General features: G+C 35.8%; 3 protein-coding genes across 3 annotated transcripts; 1 reads left to right on the forward strand and 2 right to left on the reverse strand.

Moving 5' to 3' along the window:
- Positions 1 to 95: 95 nt before the first annotated feature.
- Positions 96 to 2,165, reverse strand: LOC126611285 (uncharacterized). Its single transcript, XM_050279500.1, has 2 exons — positions 1,930 to 2,165; positions 96 to 552 (listed from the first exon to the last, which is right to left on the reverse strand). The coding sequence occupies exon 2, from the start codon at positions 518 to 520 to the stop codon at positions 236 to 238; it is 285 nt and encodes a 94-aa protein (XP_050135457.1). The 5' UTR covers positions 521 to 552; positions 1,930 to 2,165; the 3' UTR covers positions 96 to 235.
- A 5,568-nt stretch (positions 2,166 to 7,733) lies between these two features.
- On the forward strand, positions 7,734 to 11,362 carry LOC126611280 (uncharacterized). Its single transcript, XM_050279493.1, has 7 exons — positions 7,734 to 7,884; positions 8,286 to 8,515; positions 8,834 to 9,073; positions 9,321 to 9,432; positions 9,527 to 9,701; positions 10,396 to 10,636; positions 10,864 to 11,362. Exons 2-7 carry the CDS (start codon positions 8,332 to 8,334, stop codon positions 11,151 to 11,153), a joined length of 1,242 nt encoding a protein of 413 aa, XP_050135450.1. The 5' UTR covers positions 7,734 to 7,884; positions 8,286 to 8,331; the 3' UTR covers positions 11,154 to 11,362.
- A 656-nt stretch (positions 11,363 to 12,018) lies between these two features.
- On the reverse strand, positions 12,019 to 17,829 carry LOC126611282 (ubiquitin receptor RAD23b-like). The gene is made up of 12 exons (XM_050279495.1): positions 17,635 to 17,829; positions 17,054 to 17,215; positions 15,233 to 15,271; positions 15,062 to 15,138; positions 14,941 to 14,979; positions 13,958 to 14,135; positions 13,771 to 13,890; positions 13,632 to 13,697; positions 12,989 to 13,036; positions 12,791 to 12,900; positions 12,469 to 12,556; positions 12,019 to 12,389 (listed from the first exon to the last, which is right to left on the reverse strand). The coding sequence occupies exons 1-12, from the start codon at positions 17,698 to 17,700 to the stop codon at positions 12,273 to 12,275; spliced, it is 1,110 nt and encodes a 369-aa protein (XP_050135452.1). The 5' UTR covers positions 17,701 to 17,829; the 3' UTR covers positions 12,019 to 12,272.
- Positions 17,830 to 19,039: the final 1,210 nt, after the last annotated feature.

Here is a 19,039-nt window from a genome sequence, read left to right on the forward strand (position 1 = left end):
CCCATAAACCCATTTAAGTAAACCACATTATCTGATAACACCATATGCCTAATTTTTCTTTCAATCAAAATAATTATTACAATAAAACAGCAGTGTTTCCATACTACAAATATTATGTATATTTGACCCAATCAATTAGTTCACGAACGCAATAAGATGAACTTCAATCATTTAAGTGTTAATTGAATTTTCAATACACTCTAATGAAATTGTAAAAGCAATATCAATCTACATCCTAAAGAATTTTCAATTTTCCATGGGCAACTGAAGTCTTTGCATGCTCCAAGCTACACAACGCTTTTTGAGTTCCACTCAACCCCGAACATGATGGACTGCCACCTAATGTGACTGCAAAGTAAAGATAAATGGCGCAGAGGAAAGACAGGAGTGCTAGGGCTGTTAAGAGGAAGCGGTGTCTCTGAAAGACCGTCGACCAGCTACCCAACTCATTTTGTGAGAATTGCTTTCTAAATGATGCTGACTTCCGAACAGGAGAAGACAAAATGCTCTCAAGAACCATTGTACAGTATGTACGGACCTTCCTCAGACAATCTGAAATTTGCACAAACGTGTTTTCAAGATGACAGCTAAAAAAGTGAAGTTTCCACGTTAAGGAGAAAGTTTCAAAGATAAATTGCTACAGAAAACAATGCACTGAAGGACATGGTACGGTTAAACCAAGAGATCAAGAGTATATAGATACATGACAATGCTAAAAGTATGACTGAGCTTAACAAATTTGTCTTCAGTTATAATCAACAACAGTCGCATTCTGACTGGATGCGGTGAAAAAATATGAAGAAGATAATCACCATAACTTCCGAGTGAAATTCTACAGCCATTCTTCAGATGAGAAATATGCCATTTTCAACAAACGCAATTAACACCCTCAAACAAGTGAGGGTGTGGGAGAATTATGCTGTACATATACTGACACGTCATGATACAGAACAATACTGAGAGTTCATTGAGCACGTAATGATAACAATATTTCAGACTACCCTAGGTGTTACCACCCAATATTCCAGAACTTGACACCATCTTTTACAACCCTAAGGCGGTGCAGAAGAAGAACCGTAATGAAGCAAGCAGTTCTGATAGCATAGACTTGCAAAACAAAGACAATGAGGCTCTGATTCACCAGATATATATCATGATTAACAACAGCTGACCTCAATTTAATAACAGAAAACAGATGATTCCACCTTGTAGTTTAGAATGCGCTTCATATATCAAAAGTTTGTCCTCAAGTTAGTCCTCGTTTTCCATAAGATTAGTAAGTCGAGAATCCCGCCCAATTACTCTTACTACGAAAGCTACCCCTAACGGTCAAGGGTCATGAACCTTCTACTGGGCTACCAATTAAAGAAATTCAGACCTCACAAGAAAATAAATGCAACCATGTAGGGGCACACAAATAACTAGGGGATGTTATCCACACACCCGTTTTTACTTCTCACACCCGCTTTGTTAATTACAGTCATTTGATCTTCTTCAATTCATTCGATCCGAGGCCGAAAATTGAGAGGTAGGTGAGAAATAAAAAGGTGTGCGTTCTCCTTTCATATCCATAAAGCTTGGATCTTGATATGTGCAATAACAACACCGCCTATGAAAAACCCACTTGACATTTACAATCAAGAATCTCTAAATCAAACCCACAACCCCAAAATCATGTCATTCTCACAAAACCCACATCCATAAAAACTCTAATTAAAAAAAAAAAAAAACAACCATAAATTAAAATATAAAATAAAATAAGAAAATAGAAAAAAGCAAAACAAAGAAAACCCAGGTAAGCAGGAGCAACACCATAAATTAAAATATAAAATAAAATAAGAAAATAGAAAAAAGCAAAACAAAGAAAACCCAGGTAAGCAGGAGCTCAGATCTGAAGGAAATGAAAGGGAAAAGACGAGGGAGACTTACAGATGACTCGATCACAAATTTTCTTTTATTTATGTTGCCGTGTCTGTTGGGTCTCCTCAGTCGTCGTCGTCGTCGTCGTCGTCGTCTTCTTCTCCTCCCTTTTATTGTGCGAAGGTATTTCGGTGGAGGTTAGGGAGAAGAAGGGAGATATGAGATGTGATGAGAGGTCCCTTTTTCTGCGCTTTGCCTACGCGCTCAAGGGACGTTTTAATGTCCCCAGATAGGCGTTAGGCGTTACTCGGTGCCAGATCGGTGCTGTCGTTTTACCTTATTTATTTTTATTTTTTTAAATGTCGCTTCACCTTATTAATTCTCACGAGTTCCGTCGCACATAGAAACTAGACCAATTTTCTTTTTTGATCATGCGGTGACACGCTACTTTCAATATGTGATATTTGTGATGGGTCTCGTTAGCAATTGAGGTTAAAATCTAAATTTTCGTTAGTCTTCCGTTAAATAAACTCACGTGACTATCAAATGAATAGTCAAATTCGTCATTTCAATCCAAATTACATCTTATTCAATGGACATCTAGTATAATTTAGGGCTTAACTTGAAATTAGATTTTACAGAAAAAAGAAAGCTTGAATGCGAAGACTAAAACTAAACCTGTAAACTCACGTCAATAGCTAGGAGAAGAGGTAAAGGTAAAGGCGCGCCTAATTTTTAAGGTATGATTTAATTTCATTTGGAAATCCTAATACTTCTAATATACTATTGTTTTTTTTTTCAATGCCAACATGTCTTTGATCATGAGTTAGAGTCTTAGTCTTGAATTTTCATTCTTGTATCAATTTGTACAAGTTTGAATGCATAAATGCCGTTCAGTTTTGTCTTTAATTGGTAATGTGGTTTTATGTTGACCCTAGTTGGCTAGTACACAACCTTTCAATATTTTTTCTTAATCTTCTTTGAATTTTAATTCTTTAACTTTCTTACACTCTTAAAGTTCATATGCGGAGGGCATACCTGAAGATTGAATTTTCTACAATGCCTTTCACCCATTGTCTTTAATTCTACAATGCCTTTCACCCGTCTGAATGCATATGTATTGCATTTCACCCATTGTTTTTAATTCTTTAAGTTATTCTTGTGCATATGTGATTTTTCTGCATTATATAGGTTGAGATACATGTGCTATCAAGTTGGGGTGATGGTTAGTGACGGTGGAGGAGGTCCACTAGTGGCTATGGCGGTGGTTCGGAGCTTGAGATGAGATACGGGAACTACTGGGTTTTTTTATCTTTACAAGTTTCTTTTATTTGTAATTTTATTTTAATTCAATCATGTTTTTGTGTTTTTATTTTCTAAAATAAATAAACTTATTTTTGACCAATTCACATGTGATAGTCACATGATTTTATTTAACGGAAGACTAACGAACTTTGGATTTGGACCTCAATTGCTAACCGGGCTCACCACAGGTGTTTAGTTAATAGTTTTTCACCATGAGAGTCATATTGAAAGTGGCATGTCACCACAAGGATCACAAAAAAATTTGGCCTAGAAACTATATATGCTATTTGAGTATTTTTTGTGTGTTTTTGGGATGCTTTGAACTCTTTTTTTTTTTTTTTGGGTTGAAAAACGGGGTCAAAAGCAAGAGCCCAAATAAACCTACTCAATACTAAATCTAGATCGGGGCATCACAAGTCAATCTTTATAGATGAAACTAATTGAACAAGAAGGAGGAGTGTTAAAGTAAAAATGATCTAAATCTAAATCAAGACTATAGGCCGCTAAACTGTCTGCCACAAAGTCCTTTTTTTTCTGTAAACATGTCGAAGTTCGCATTGCCAAGATCTTGAAAGCAATTCTTAGCATGCCAAAACAAGGGAGACCTAAAGGATGATTATTGCCAACAGCTTGCAACACCAAGAGAACTGTAATTGCAAAGTTTGATTCCACCAATAATTTATGAATCTGTCATTTTCATGCCAATTGTAAGCTCAAGTAAAGACCTCATAGTTCAACAGTGAGAATCTCACATGTGCCCAAATTGGCGCAAAACCCAGAAATCCATTTCCCATCAGAATTTCTTAAAACACCATCTACTCCAATAAATTATTATTTCCCTTCTTGCAACCATCAACATTAAGCTTAAACCAACCCGAATGAGGAATACCCGAGAAAAGATTCAACCTATGCGGTTTTATCAATCTTGTGAGTATTAGCCTTCCACCATTCATGAAGATAAGTATAAATAGCAATTGTAGGCTCATCAGTCATCGCAAAATCCTGATCAAAAATAAATTTATTTCCCCAATACCAAATAAACCAAGAAGCAACAGAAAAAAACTAACCTCCACCCTAAACCCCCCCCCCCTTAAGACAGTTTTATTTGTGAGATTAAAATGAAGCCAATCATGAATATCATTGTGGTCTGACTATTGATAAAGCATTCCCAACCTTTGCCAAACTTCTCTTGTCTTACGCCAATCTTTAAAAACATGAGCTGCATTCAAAGCCCCAACTACACCTTTGACACTCAGGGTTATCAGTCATACCCCTTTTCAGCATTTGTTCATTAATGAGGAGCTTATCAAGAGAGAGCAGCCATAAGCTACTCTGAACTTTTAGAGGAATATCAAGTTTCCAGATGAGATTCAATCACCAATTAGGAAACCATTAGAATTAATGGCCAACATATAAGCAGATTTAACGTTAAGATATAAAGTAAAGGCTTTTAACCACTTTAACTACGAGATATTTATGTCACTTCTTTGAATGAATGAAAAATATAATGAGAAGAATGAATATTTTTTATTAAAAGAAAAAACCCAAGAGAAGAATTGAACACAAAACCAAGAGTGCAAAAACGAATGTTTTAAATTACTTGAGCTAACAGTCTCGTATTATATAATAGTTTTGAATATACTTAAAAATAGAAGAAATTTTCTTTTTTGATGCCAAAATTATATATATAATAAGGGGATTTTTTCGCAAGTACCACCTAAACTTGTAAACATGTCGATATTACCACCTAAATTTTCAATTTATATTTTATCACTTAGGCTCTTTTAATTGTTGAAATCTACTGCCTATGTATGTAACATCCCACATCGTCCAGGGGAGTGGATCCTGTAAGCCTCATATGCATATTCCCATCTCTACCTAGCACGAGGCTTTTTGGGAGATCACTGGCCTCGGGTTCCATTGGAACTTTGAAGTTAAGCGAGTTCGCGCAAAAGCAATTCCATGATAGGTGATCCACTGGGAAGTTCTCGTGTGAGTTCCCAGAAACAAAACCCTGAGGGCGTGGTTGGGGCCCAAAGCGGACAATATCGTGCTACGACGGAGTCGAGCTCGGGATGTGGTAAGGCTCGGGCCTGGATGTGACAACATAACTTTCCATTAATTTTGCCATTAAAACATGTCACATAGGGATATTTTCGTCAATTAACTTCATAGGAATGACTAGAATCAAATTGGCTCCAAAACAATAATGCTTGAGTCAATATGGTGCCGAAATTGGAAGTTTGTACAGCCCCAGTTCGATAATCCCCTCCGTAAGTATTTGAAAAATTAACCTTAAATAAATTAATATGAACTACACACTCGTTTGCTGATCTACCAAAAAAATCTTGAACTCACTATAAATCTAGAATTTTGCATGATTTCTACAAATGATATTTGTCATTCCATAAAGCTTAAAAACAACATAAAACGCACAAATTTCTACGCCAATCTAACTCAATATCCTTCATCCATCTTCACTTAATGCCAATGTAGATGATGGCAATCAATTTTCACTTCAATTCTTCAACAACTCTTGAAAAAATCAACTTCTCCATTTTCTCTTCATGACCTGACTCTAGCGCGCTACAAAAAAAATGCATTTTGCCTTCATTACAAATTGATTCCAACAAACCCTAGGAAGTGAGTTGACAAAAATATCCCTCTACGTGAAAGACGAGTGACATGTTTTATTAGAAAAATAGAAAAAAAGCAACGTAAGGAATAGATTCCAACATTTAAGAGAATCTAGGTGGTAAAAGTTAAAAATTGAAAGTTCAGTTGGTAATCAAATTTATAAAACCAAAAATGAGAATCAAACTCAGAAAACATAAGTCTCCAAAACCAATCTAAACATAAGATAACCAATCTAAACATAGAAGGAAAACAAACATAAGTCTCTGTCATTCCAAACATACTTCATATATGTGAAGAAAAAAAAAGTTCAAACTGTCTATAGCCAAAAGATACAAGTTACTCACAGCTTTATGTGCTAAAGATATCAATGTTAAAGATTGTCTTTTTGATTATCAACATGAACTTACTCAATTTGTTTCTTTCATGAGTTGAGTTTTGATGAACTAAACGCGGGCCAAAATTTACCGCAAACTCAAACTATGTTGAGCTAATTAACATTCTCAATCAGACTTTTGATACAACGGTCTTCAAACTAAGCCTTTGTTATTTCTAAAATTCAAACCTAAGACTTCTCACTTACAAGTAAAAAGAAATACTACTATACTGTATTACTAAGTTAGGCTTTTTTGTTGTTGTTGAAATACAATGATTTATTTGCGCTAAGAGGTTGGGGAATAACTTGATTGTGAACTCGCAATTTCCGAGATTAGAACTTTAAACATCTCTTATTTACAAATAAATAAAAATTGAAATTTTTTATTGGAATCCATATAACTTCTCTTACATCCAACTTACTCTCTGCATCCTAATTATTTTTAATTAAACTATCAATATCTCTTTAAACCTAAATTTACTACCTAAATTACCCTAACAAATCCATTTCAATATGCAAATTTGTTTCTACACCTATTTAAAATAAAAACCCAAAATCAAAGCATATGGTCTTTCCCCTGCAAAGTTGCTCTCGATAAATTCCAATTCACTAGGATATCTGCAAGTTCATAACACTACAAAGCAAAAGCGACAGATAGAGTATCACTGCTGGGATTAGAAACATTTTCACAGTTCTTTTAGTTTATTCCTTCCCAACTTCTCTAGATTGTGCATAACTGTAATGTTCCCGCCCTCATTAAGTCATGGCCTTCTTTGTAAATAACTTCAAACTGCATGACAAAAGTATTTGACAAACTCAAAGCAGCAGCAGGTGCAACTGCGCATGCTAGCACTAAATTAGCTCCGAAACTCTTCTTAATCAAGACTTGAATAACACTGAGCATCCTAGAGTGACGAGGACCCATAGGATAATGAGCCATGGCCCTCCCTAGAGGTGTCAGTCTTCCATCTTTGTAAGTGCTTGAAGAGTCTTCAAGCAACACTCTTCTTTATCCAAGGCATCATCATTTGGAGGAGGTGGAAGAGGAAAATTGGATACAAAAAAAAAAAGGTCATACTGTCTTCTTAATCTTCTCATAATGCTTAATGAACCCGAATTCACAAATAGTTGCGTGGTGGTAAGTATTTGACTATTGAGTGTGGGTTTATTAATAATTTTTAGTTTTATTGTTAATTTATCTTGTACTTAATAGTAATTATACAATAAGGTTAAAAAGACAATTTCTATTTAAAATTTAAGTTAGGTGTAAAGTGAGGTTATTTGAGTTTAAATAAATAATTTTTTTATAAAATATCGCTAAACTGTAGTACTAATAGTCTTCGTTAGATTGTCATTTAGTTATTTGGTTTTGTGGTATTCCTCTTCATTTGTAAGTAAGAGGTCTTATGTGTTTGATTATCGCCAAAAATGAATTTGAATCACATTATTGATAACTCACCCCTATTTCTCATAGTGTCGAAAATATCGATTGGTGACAAAAAAAAAAAAAAAAAAAAAAAAAAGTCTCCGTTAGACTTATATCACTTGCTGAGACGGTTAAAATAAAGGGTACCCTAAAATAAAACCTTGAATAATTCCCGAAACCAAAAAGCAAAGTCTTATTCTTTGTCCGTCTTAAGCAGGCTCTGACTTGGAATTATTCTTCTTCCCCTTCTTCCCCTTTGCTCTCGTCCATATTCCTCCGAAGGGTAGGTCATCACTCCTCGATTGCAATTCTTTACAACCAGAGCTTTATGATTAGGGTTCCTGATCCACTAAATCGTCGTATTGTTAATCTCTATTTGAATCTGTGTTTGATCAATATATCATATGTTTTGTTTGATGGTTAGGGTTTTCGCATCAATTTATGTTCTGATCGAATTTTATTTCTTTTCTTTTAGAGGTCCAGTTTCAAACCATACATGCTTTCATTTTCTTTGTTCAATTTTTGAATTGAGCTGCAATATAATAAGTTAATGATAGTGACGATTGGCTCGAGGCCTGATATTTATTTGAATTTTTCGAATTTAGCTCAAAATTTCATCAGGTTTGTTGTTTCTTTATCGAATTTTATACCTTCATGTGACAAGGTCTTGATTTTGTTGATTAGTTTGCTTATTTGAGGTTGAATCAGCGGTTAAGTGTGAAAGAAGAAGATGTGGGCAGCTTCTTGCCTGGCATCATGCTGCGCTGCTTGCGCTTGCGATGCTTGCCGGACAGTGGTGTCAAGTATTAGCCGCCGGTCTGCTAGGATTGCTTACTGTGGGCTCTTTGCGCTTTCTTTGATAGTCTCATGGATTCTCCGTGAGGTTGCGGCTCCTCTCCTTGAAAAGATTCCTTGTAAGCCACTTATTCCATCATTCCAATATTAGTCTGTGGTGTTATGTTATCATCTTGTATTCTGTACAAATGTTTTGAATGTATTGTAATGCTTTATAAGAAAATCATAATAATATAGTGTCCTCCAATGAGTGAACAATTTTAACTTCCCATGGAAGTTTGACTACAACCGATGATGAGAACGATTATATTTCATCGGTCAGTTTTAGGTCAACTTTGAACTTGAGGAAATTAGAAATTACGTGGTTCTTGGGTTTAGTGGTATATCATATTTGGTGGTTGGACGTGACGCTAATCTCATATTGGTTTTTGATGCAGGGATTAATCAGTTTAATGAGACACATAACAGGGAGTGGTTTGAAACAGATGCAGTGCTTCGTGTTAGCTTGGGAAATTTTCTCTTCTTCACTATTTTATCAGTTATGATGGTTGGTGTGAAGAATCAGAAGGATCCCCGTGATAGTTTGCATCATGGTGGATGGATGATGAAAGTTATATGCTGGTGTCTCTTAGTGATCTTCATGTTTTTTGTACCCAATGAGATTGTTACCTTCTATGGTAAGCAGCATTAACTAAATTTCCACTTTTTCATCTTTGAATAGTTCCAAGCACTGTAAATATAATACCACTAGAAACGGATGAAATCCACTGTTAATTGTACTGTGGAAAATCTTTATGAAGTACCAATGTGTTTTATTAATCTTTATGGAGTACTAATAGCATTTGGATAAATCTGTTAATTTTTCTGTGGAAAATCTTTTCATTTGTTTGACTAAATTTTAACAGTGAAATATCATGTTTGCAGAAACAATTTCAAAGTTTGGCTCAGGATTTTTTCTTCTTGTACAAGTTGTACTTCTGTTGGATTTTGTTCATGGATGGAATGACAAATGGGTTGGATATGATGAGAAGTTCTGGTTAGTTTATTATTTTCTTCATTATCTATTATTCAAATTCATATTTCTACATTCTTTGGCTGATTTTAACTTGTAACTTCATCGTCATACATAGGTACGTTGCACTTTTTGTTGTTTCTCTTGTTTGTTATCTGGCAACATTCGTCTTCTCTGGACTTCTTTTCCATTGGTTCACACCATCTGGACAAGACTGTGGGCTCAACACCTTCTTTATTGTCATGACTCTCATGTGTGTCTTCGTGTTTCTTATAGTGGCACTGCATCCTGCTGTAAGTTTGTATTTATGCATGTTTTTTATGCTTTCAATTACTCTTGTAGCCAATGATAATTGTTTATCAATAAAGTAACAGGAAAAGAAGAAAACAGCTACCATAATTGTATGATACTTGCATACATAGATGCAATTGAAAAACAAATTAAAAATGATATAATAAAACTTGTATAAGGTTGTGGGATTGTTGCATTATTTGTTAGTGTCTTTATGAATGCAGAGAGACTAGTTATAGATTCAGTGATATACCAAAATTACAGAGCGCACATAGGCAATAAAATCCAGCCCTTATTTTATTTTATTTGTTTCAGGAGGAAATATGATAAATTGACACTTATTTAAGACTGTTTTGTAGATAACATAATTCACTGTCTGCTTGGGTTAAAACCACAAGAAATTTCACTTTCCAATTATAGATATGGCAGACTTGGTGATGAGCGAGGTTTTCTTTTAACTTGATTCAATTTATTACTCTCTCTGCATTCTGATGATAGCAGCACGTCTCCATATTAAATCCAGTTAACATAAAGAGTATACATGTTGCTTGGCTTCTTTGTACTTTAGTAACTTTAGTTATGAATTAACTCTTATATTTTACACGCGTAGCCATGGTATATAGATGTATGGAAATTCATTCTTGTTAGGGGGGGGGACCTTTATGGTTTCTGAATTATTATTTTAACGCTATACAGGTAAGCGGCAGCATTTTGCCAGCATCAGTTATATCTATGTACTGCACATACCTCTGCTACAGTGCACTTGCTAGTGAACCTAGGGACTATGAGTGCAATGGTCTTCACAAGCACTCCAAAGCTGTTTCCACTGGGACACTTACCTTCGGTTTGCTAACCACTGTTCTTTCCGTGGTGTATTCTGCTGTTCGTGCTGGATCCTCCACGACACTTCTCTCCCCACCAGGTTCTCCCCGCGCAGGTAATTATCTATGGAACCATTAGAACTCTTGGTTTGTTTCGAGATGTGAAACTTTTCTATACTATATGAGAAAAATGTGTTTAAACTGTCCTTTCCAAGGGTTGGTTATGTTGATTTTGTTTCTTGAACAATTTTATTTGATGTTTGGTTGCATTGAAAGGCTATGCGGTTTTTGCCATGCAAAAAACTGATACACCTTTTTGTTATTTTTTTCTTTTCTGGCAAAGGCGCTGGAAAGCCTCTGCTTCCATTAGACAAGGTTGATGAACACAAAGAAAAAGAGAAGTCCAAGCCAGTGTCATATTCGTATTCGTTTTTCCACATAATCTTCTCTCTTGCTAGTATGTACTCGGCCATGCTTCTGACAGGGTGGTCAACCTCTGTTGGGGAGAGTGGGAAGTTGGTGGACGTTGGGTGGCCATCTGTGTGGGTGAGGATGGTGACTAGTTGGGCAACTGCAGGTCTCTACATCTGGTCTCTTTTGGCTCCTATTCTGTTCCCCGAGAGGGAATTCTGAGGCCCGACACCACCAAATGGGAGAAAAAGGTTTGCTCATAGACGTCATTAAGTATATGTATTGTGTGTATGCTGCTTCTATTGTACTTAAAAAGTACCATCAACTATGTAAATAGAATGGCTTGTGCTTGACTTTAGAATAACCAAATCTTTTTGGAAAAACTGCATGGTATTGAGCTTGACAATATTATCTTTTGATGTCCCAGAAAATTTCTCTGTTTATTTTTATCTGTGCATATGGTTCGACCTCACTTAGTGGGAGAAGATTTTGTTGTTGTTGTATGCATATGGTTTGTACACAACCCGAATGCCTTTCGTTTAGCGGGACGTTTTGAAAGTGCAAAATTGGATTGCTAGAGTTACAAAATGCGGTGTCACGAAGATTGCGTTGACTCATCAAGTTATTTGAAGGGATCATCTTTACAAAACCATTTAGTCATCGAACAATAACATACAAAACAGACAAATAACACAATGTTTCTAGCAAAGTGGACGGTCACGATGATAAGAAAGGTTTTCGGATGCAGGATATATGCTCTTAACCACTTGAGTTACAAATTCCTTGCAAGGAAGGAACAAAGTTAGGGGTTAACCACTTGAGTTACAAATTCCTTGCAAGGAAGGAACAAAGTTAGGGGTCCCCTGCGAGATGGGTTTTTTTCGTCGTGAGTGCGAGAGAGAAAGAAGGTGACCATAGTTTGAGGTATGCACGAGAGAGATGTAAGAGTTGCAGAGACAATGAAGGAAATGGAGTTGGGTTTCGACGAATACATATCAACACGAAATCTTATACAAAATTGAAGGTTGGAAATAAATTTCAGTTGCCATTCATAATAATACCAAAAATCGGATGGGATGAGATATCATTTGAAAAAAACAGAGGACTTTAACATTAACATCCAAAGAAAACCGGAGTACGAAAAGAATGTTACACTTAAAAATCCAATTTGAATAAAAAAAAGAAAAAAACAAATACTATTTAATTAAATTCATTTTCTGGCGGACATTAAGTCGCTCCAAACACTCCATGCACCGCCTTCAGCGACAAGGATGCGGATTCAAACCAATAAAACCATGAATCCAATGGGTTAAAGTATAACTGGGTGTTTAAAACAATCATTCAGTCCTCGAAATCTCCAGCGTTCTCCAATAGGTAGTTGGCTGCCAGTTCCTCGTTGCGATCGCATGCCAGAAAAGCCTCAATGACCAGCGCTCTGTCAAATCCCATCGCCTCAAGCTGCAAAAGGGAATGCCAAACTAATCAATATTTATGAAAAGATTAAGTAGCAGTTGTTAGGAACAGAGAGAATACATACTCGTTCAATGGCCTCCTGCTCGGCAGGGGTTACATTGATGGCATGAGGCAAATCTTGGTCAGGACCGTCAGGCTGATCAAATATGTCACTGGAAGATGGGGCAATCATATAAGAAATACAAGTCATGATATTGACAAGTTCTATAGAAACATAAACCCATGAAGATACAGTAAGCTTTAACACGCCCCAAAGCAAATCCAAGGGATGGCTCAGAGCCTCGGAAGATAAGTGGGTGGAGGAAAAGTACTTGATGAGCAAGCAATTGTGTAACTGGGCCCTTGTTTATTACTAAAATGTACCAAATTCATATGTCAATACTCACCCTTCAGAACCCTCAACAGGTTCATTTATTAACTGAAGGAACTCAGTATGGTGCTCCTGAATTAATCTTAAAAGCTGGGGGTTTTGCTTTCCGAGCTCCTGCAGCATGGGCTGTAACAAAAGCAACATGAAACTATTTAACACATTTATAAGAAACCATCACAATATTTAATGTCAAAGACGTAAAGCAAATGCAGACCTGCAAAATTTGTGGGTTTGATTGCACCATTGAGCGCAGTGCTTGGAACTATGATGGAAACAGGAAAAAAGTAAAGCAAACCTTTCAGCACCGCACGTTAATAAGGCAAGCAAATCAAACTCAAATATAAGCCATTAAGATGAGACAGTTTAGCCAAACGTGGCTTGCAACAGAGGAAAAATATGTCTTCAACTTCTTTGAAAATCCAAGATTAAATAAGAATAAAGAAAGAGATGGGAACAATTTACAATAATCTACTATCCCCTCACTGCATGACCCATCTACCCTATCTGCACATTTCTGTGATTCATGAGAACCGAACCAGTTTACACATTATCACAAAATTTCCAAATATTAAAAATGATACTTGTGGTTTTACATATACGTAAAGTTTAATCCTGTGGTTTCAATTTGTCAGCCTCACCCTTGCGTTTTTGTTTATATTTATGGTACCAAACATAAACCAAGGAGAGAACGACAAAATTGATACCACATGACTAAATTTGACATATTAGGCCAATTGTTAACATAGTCAAGTAATACTATCATAAAAATGTCTGCAAGTTTAATCATGTTTATAATATCAATATCCAATATACCAAAAGTACACCATAGCTGGGATACAATATAACAGCAAGTTTACCTGGCGATTATTCCTAAGGAAGTCGAGGGATCCAAGGGCCCCAGCGCCAGCACCAGAGAGTGTTTCCTGGAGGATTCCAGTTTTAGATACAATGCCTCAATAAATGTACAAAAACCATCAAACAAGCCTGAGTCTTTACCTGAGGAAACATATTCAAAGGAGCAGAGTTAGGCGCTCCAGAGACGGGGGCAACATCAGTTGCCTGACTTGCAGGGAAATTACCTACAGGAACTGCAACTTCTGTTGTTTCTGGTATACTCTGAAGAACAGTATGTCAGCAGCTACACAATAGATCAACATCAGAGCAACAAGTTTAAGAGACATACAGAGTACAAGTAGTCCACTGCTCGCTCCGGATTGTTATAAGCTGCTCGTAAGGCGCGTGTAACTGTTTCTTTGTCCCAGTTGCCACCACCCATATCCATTATTTGTTGAATAGTCTGCTCAAGATTAGTACCAGCGACTAAAGTTGAAGCAGCTTGACCATAGGTATCACTATGCACACTGCAGTTGTAACAGAGGGACTTAAGATCATTATGTTATACCATAATACCAATAAAAGTATTAAACTATGGCAAGAGGAACCCAACTCTGTTATTTTGAGTCAAACTATAGAGAAAAAAAAAATGAAAAGAGGATAATAAGAGCAGTTTCTTGAAGCAGCCAATGTACCAACAAGGATAGTTCATTCACTAAACCCTAATTCACAATTGAACATATAGTGGCCTCCTAATTCTTAACGAAACCTACACAAGTATCTGAGTGAGCATGCACAAGGTATAGACAGCATTGTTCACACACTTAGCTCAGCTCAAGAACATGACTTTAAGGCTCGTATGTTGTATTGAAAGTTGGGCACCAAATTCAACCTTAGTTTCTAATTACACGTGAATAGGACACACCACCATTCCACACTGCCTTGTTCAAAAGTAACACAATGACTACATATACTCTCTTCTTCATATATAAACTTAAATAAAAGCTTCCAGGGGCTATACAAGTAATACAAGGCAAAAATCATTAAAAAAAAAAAAACAATAGAGGCTACAAGAGGAAAGAGAGACAACTCTAGTTATCCACACGAGTAGGAGTGTCAAAAGATGAGCCTTTAACTCAAACAAACGATTCACATCAAAAGATGCTTCGTAAAGTCCACTTTAATTGATGTACTTGATTCCTTAGTAACAACTGCAACTTAATGCAAGCATCATATGCAACAATCTAAGGTAATTCAAATTTTAACCATTTACACATACAAGTTATTTGTACAACATATTGTTAAATATAACGTCAGGATAAAGTACAATACCTAGAAGTATCTGGAGCAGATGTGGTACTCTGCAAGGGTCTGCGGCAGCATGAAAAGTAAAAGTATGAATCTAATTTAATATGAACACAATTTCAAAGGGTTGCTTGTCATGTAAACTCACGGTTCTTGTATGGGAGCTTCAGTTCTGTTTGTAGAATTTGTGGTTGGTGGAGTTGTAGGAGGATTTGTAGAGGGAGGCTGCAACACAGAGATACAGCATTTAGCCTATACATGAATAATATACCCAAAAGTAAATTAACAAATGCCTAGCAACTAATATCGAGAATAATACCTGAGAAGAAGAAGACCCTGCCAAGCCTGAAGTTTTATTCTGTGAAAATTTCCAGAAAGAAAACTTTAGAAAGAATGGTAGGAACAATAGCATATGCACATTGCAGAAAAAGCAAACAATCTTGGTTAATGTCTTTTCTCCATGTTTCAGAATAGGGTTAACCAACATGTTAACTAATCGATTACGATAAATTCAACCGAATTCTGCAGTTTTTTTTAGTATTTTTCCTGTCCCATATTCTACTAATCATGGTGTTAATAATAATCCTGCCCCTCTAATTAGAAACATAGCCTATATTAAAAAACAGAACAATGTAGGGAACAAGTTGACCAATAGTCTAGTTAGAAGATGCTAGCTAAACAATTCAACAAAGACAACAACTCAACTAAACAACAAAGATGCATGGCAGCAGACTAAAAAGAAACTAATGTAACGCAACATGCAATATAGCCTGAAAAGAACTATTCCTAAGTTCTGAAAATGCAAATACCAAAAGGGAAGCCAAAACCAAATTAATCCCATTGAAGATCCATCTCCTTGTCCCTTGCTCCCCTAAGAAATTCTTCCATTCCTCTACATCTGAACCACTCAAAGCTTTCCATCAATGATATCAACATGGCTCGGTTTAAAAGGGTCCTCTCTTCCTTACCTAATTTCATTTTTAATATTTTCCTTCTACTTTTCTTCTCTCGGACCCCATCTCTCCCTCTCACACTCACACACATACCCGCATAGTGGTACTTCTAATATAAATTAAAAGATCATATATTTTTTTGCTGATTCATCATTTTATTCACTTAAGAAAAGGCCATAACCCTCTAAAACTGGATTGATTCATGCACCGCATTCAGAAGAAAAGCCAAAAAAATTCTTTATTCGACACATTCATGGAAGCTCCACTAATTATACTGTTGTAATCATGCAGTCCATATCATGACAATTACTTTGAAATATTACTCACAAATGCCACCATGTTACTTTAGTTGCCAGAATAATCACACACATATCTTAAGCATTGTCAGACTAACTACTTTGATTAAATCACAAATAATCCCAACTAATGAAGCATTTCATCTTCCAGAATTAGAGGTGTGGAAACATGTGTATATTGCCTGATTTACTAATCATTCCTCCGAGACGAATGTTTAACCATTGCTAATCACTCTCATATCCTAAGCATTCAAAATATCATAAATGCCCTTGGTTAATTCCATATCGAAAAGACGACAACTTCATTAAGGATGGATAAACAGTAAAAAAATAGTTTAAACTGAAAAATTACATGAACATGCGAAATCCCAGTAATTTATCCACATGGCCAGTTGAGTTAACCCAACCTTTCTTGTGATTTGCTTTCTTTGATCATTATCTATTCCCTTCTATATAGATATTCACTATAAAAAAGAGCCAAATGACATGGGCATGAATGCGTGCCAGAAGGCACAGTACTAAAGTCGCGCACTAATTATAGTATATACAAGTTATTAGTAGAATAGTAAGGCATTACCATTTCTGTGTTTCTGAACAACATAAATAGTTTCAAAGGATGGAAAGTAAGGGTAATCAAGATCAGACAAAACACATATGTCGGACTCAAATCTAGTAAAATCTAGATTATTACTGATTCTCTGGCTAGAACTTGCCAAATACCCCTAATAATAAACTTCTTTACTAATCTTATAACCATGAACTAAGCTTCCAAAGCTGACTTGAAATCATACAATTAATTAAGACATCAATCAATAAAAATTGGTCGCCGTATCTGAATAAGAGTTACTTTGATTGCAATAGCATATTGCCTTGGATTTAAGAGAGAATTACCTTGCTAAGCATGACAACAAGAAAACCGTCTTCTGTGACCTTGTTGTCAGCCAATGTGGTTTCGTCTTTCAAGACCTTCCCATTGTGAATCAGTAACTGCTGTCCACACGGGTAATTATCTTTTCCTTGTATATCCTCAATGTTCTTCTTCACAGCCATAACCTTGTATTCGAAGTAACAAAAGTACATTACGCGAATATTCAATTTCAATTTTCTAATTATATCAAGCTTCTCTATAGGCTATAGCCATTCTTGTAAGCAATTATGCTAACGTGATATGCGAATAAACGGACATATAATTAAAATAAAATTTCGATATATATAAAGCAAAATTAACATTTCTTCCATTGGACAGGAATGTGGTTCCCAAAAGCGGAAAGAAAGAAGAAATTGGAAGTATTACTCTGCATTGACATTGTGCAATTACTTGACAAGCAATAAGATATAAAAAGTTACAAAATCTCAATTTTCCTCAAGATTTTCTTTCCTTATTTTCTTACCAACCAAACGGACTGAAGAGGAGCATGGAATTCAAATTTCAAAAAAAAAAAGTAAAAAGGGAGAAGAAGAAAGATGCTCACGGCGTCAGTGGGCTGAACCCTAATTTCGAAATGGCTGCCCTTGAGGGTCTTTACAGTGAGCTTCATCTCGGCGGATTGGCAAGTCCAGAAACGACAGCGTCTCGATTGGCTTTAGAGAGAGAAACAGAAAAACCCTAGAAAGCGAAGGCCGAAGCCTTTTAAGGCAACCGAGTGCAGGGAAGGAGCAGTGTACTGTGTCCCGTTTTCATCTCCCTCGTAATAAATACTGTAATGCACGAGAGGCGCACGTGACTTTTATGGAAATTGTACATAAGCCATAGGTGTAAAATCAAGGGAACTTTAACGAAAAGCACCCGGTACTGTTCACTTTAATAAAAAACCACATTTTTACACTAAAAAGTCAATCCTCGTACTATTCACTTTACCCTTTATTTTGTCCTTATCATTAAAACTCAAAGTTTTCAAGTCATTTTCATTAGTTTTCCTTTGAATTTTAATGATAAGGACAAAATAAAGGGTAAAGTGAATAGTACCAGGATTGACTTTTTAGTGTAAAAATGTGATTTTTCGTTAAAGTGAACAGTACTAGGTGCTTTTCGTTAAAGTTCCCTAAAATCAATGGCTTAAATGTTAAAATGGTCATGTGTTTTAGTCTATCGGTCAATTTAGTCTATGTGTTTTCAATTTGGTCAAATTGGTCCATGTGTTTACATATATTAGCCAATTCAAGACATTCTATTAAAAAACAGTTAAAATTGACATGTCCTAAACGTATAGTACTCAAGTGAATTGAACAAAGTGTCAATTTCTAAAGATTGGCATCTTATCTGTTTAGTGGGTGTAAATAAAATTACACCATTGTCCTCTCACTTGTTTTACACATGTCAATTTTAACGATCCTTTAACTAAAGGATGTAAACACAGGGACCAATTGGGCCAAATTGAAATTATAGGAACTAAATTAGCCGATAGAATAAAACATAGAGACCATTTTGAGATTTCAACTAAAATCAATCTAAGAAATATTAATTAGACTTTTCCAAAAGTGAGACTATTCATAGACTTCTATATGTGTGGGTCAATATATATATATATATATATTTTAATAGAAGCAATAAAGTGTTTCATTATCAAGACCAACCAAATACAAAGGTGTCAGGTGAGTATATTTGCTCCAGTGATTAATTTCTTAATTTAGAGATAATTCGCCCAAATCACAAATAATTTTAAGACCTTATACAACTAACGCAATAGGCAAACACAAGCAAGGATCCCAAAGTGAACCAATAAAAAAACAAAGACAGAGGTGACAGATCAAGCAACTACACCCTTAAATACACAAAGCCATCATAAATAGCGAAGCCACTACAATCCCCGAAGTAACACAAAAGCTACTAAGCTAACTCGCTTTAAACGCTACAAGCAAAATACAACAAAAGGTAAT

Source organism: Malus sylvestris, chromosome 17 (assembly GCF_916048215.2).
Source record: "Malus sylvestris chromosome 17, drMalSylv7.2, whole genome shotgun sequence".
Lineage (NCBI taxonomy): Eukaryota > Viridiplantae > Streptophyta > Magnoliopsida > Rosales > Rosaceae > Malus > Malus sylvestris.

Excerpts from the sequence above, each read along its gene's own strand:
- LOC126611285 (XM_050279500.1), bottom strand. The coding sequence starts at position 520 with ATGGTTCTTGAGAGCATTTTGTCTTCTCCTGTTCGGAAGTCAGCATCA.
- LOC126611280 (XM_050279493.1), top strand. The coding sequence starts at position 8,332 with ATGTGGGCAGCTTCTTGCCTGGCATCATGCTGCGCTGCTTGCGCTTGC. Across the intron at positions 8,516-8,833 it reads TCTCCTTGAAAAGATTCCTT|GGATTAATCAGTTTAATGAG; the intron begins GTAAGCCACTTA and ends TTTTTGATGCAG. Across the intron at positions 9,702-10,395 it reads TAGTGGCACTGCATCCTGCT|GTAAGCGGCAGCATTTTGCC; the intron begins GTAAGTTTGTAT and ends AACGCTATACAG.
- LOC126611282 (XM_050279495.1), bottom strand. The coding sequence starts at position 17,700 with ATGAAGCTCACTGTAAAGACCCTCAAGGGCAGCCATTTCGAAATTAGG. Across the intron at positions 17,216-17,634 it reads GGGTTCAGCCCACTGACGCC|GTTATGGCTGTGAAGAAGAA; the intron begins GTGAGCATCTTT and ends TTCGAATACAAG. Across the intron at positions 14,980-15,061 it reads GAAGCTCCCATACAAGAACC|ACCCTTGCAGAGTACCACAT; the intron begins GTGAGTTTACAT and ends ATGCTGCCGCAG.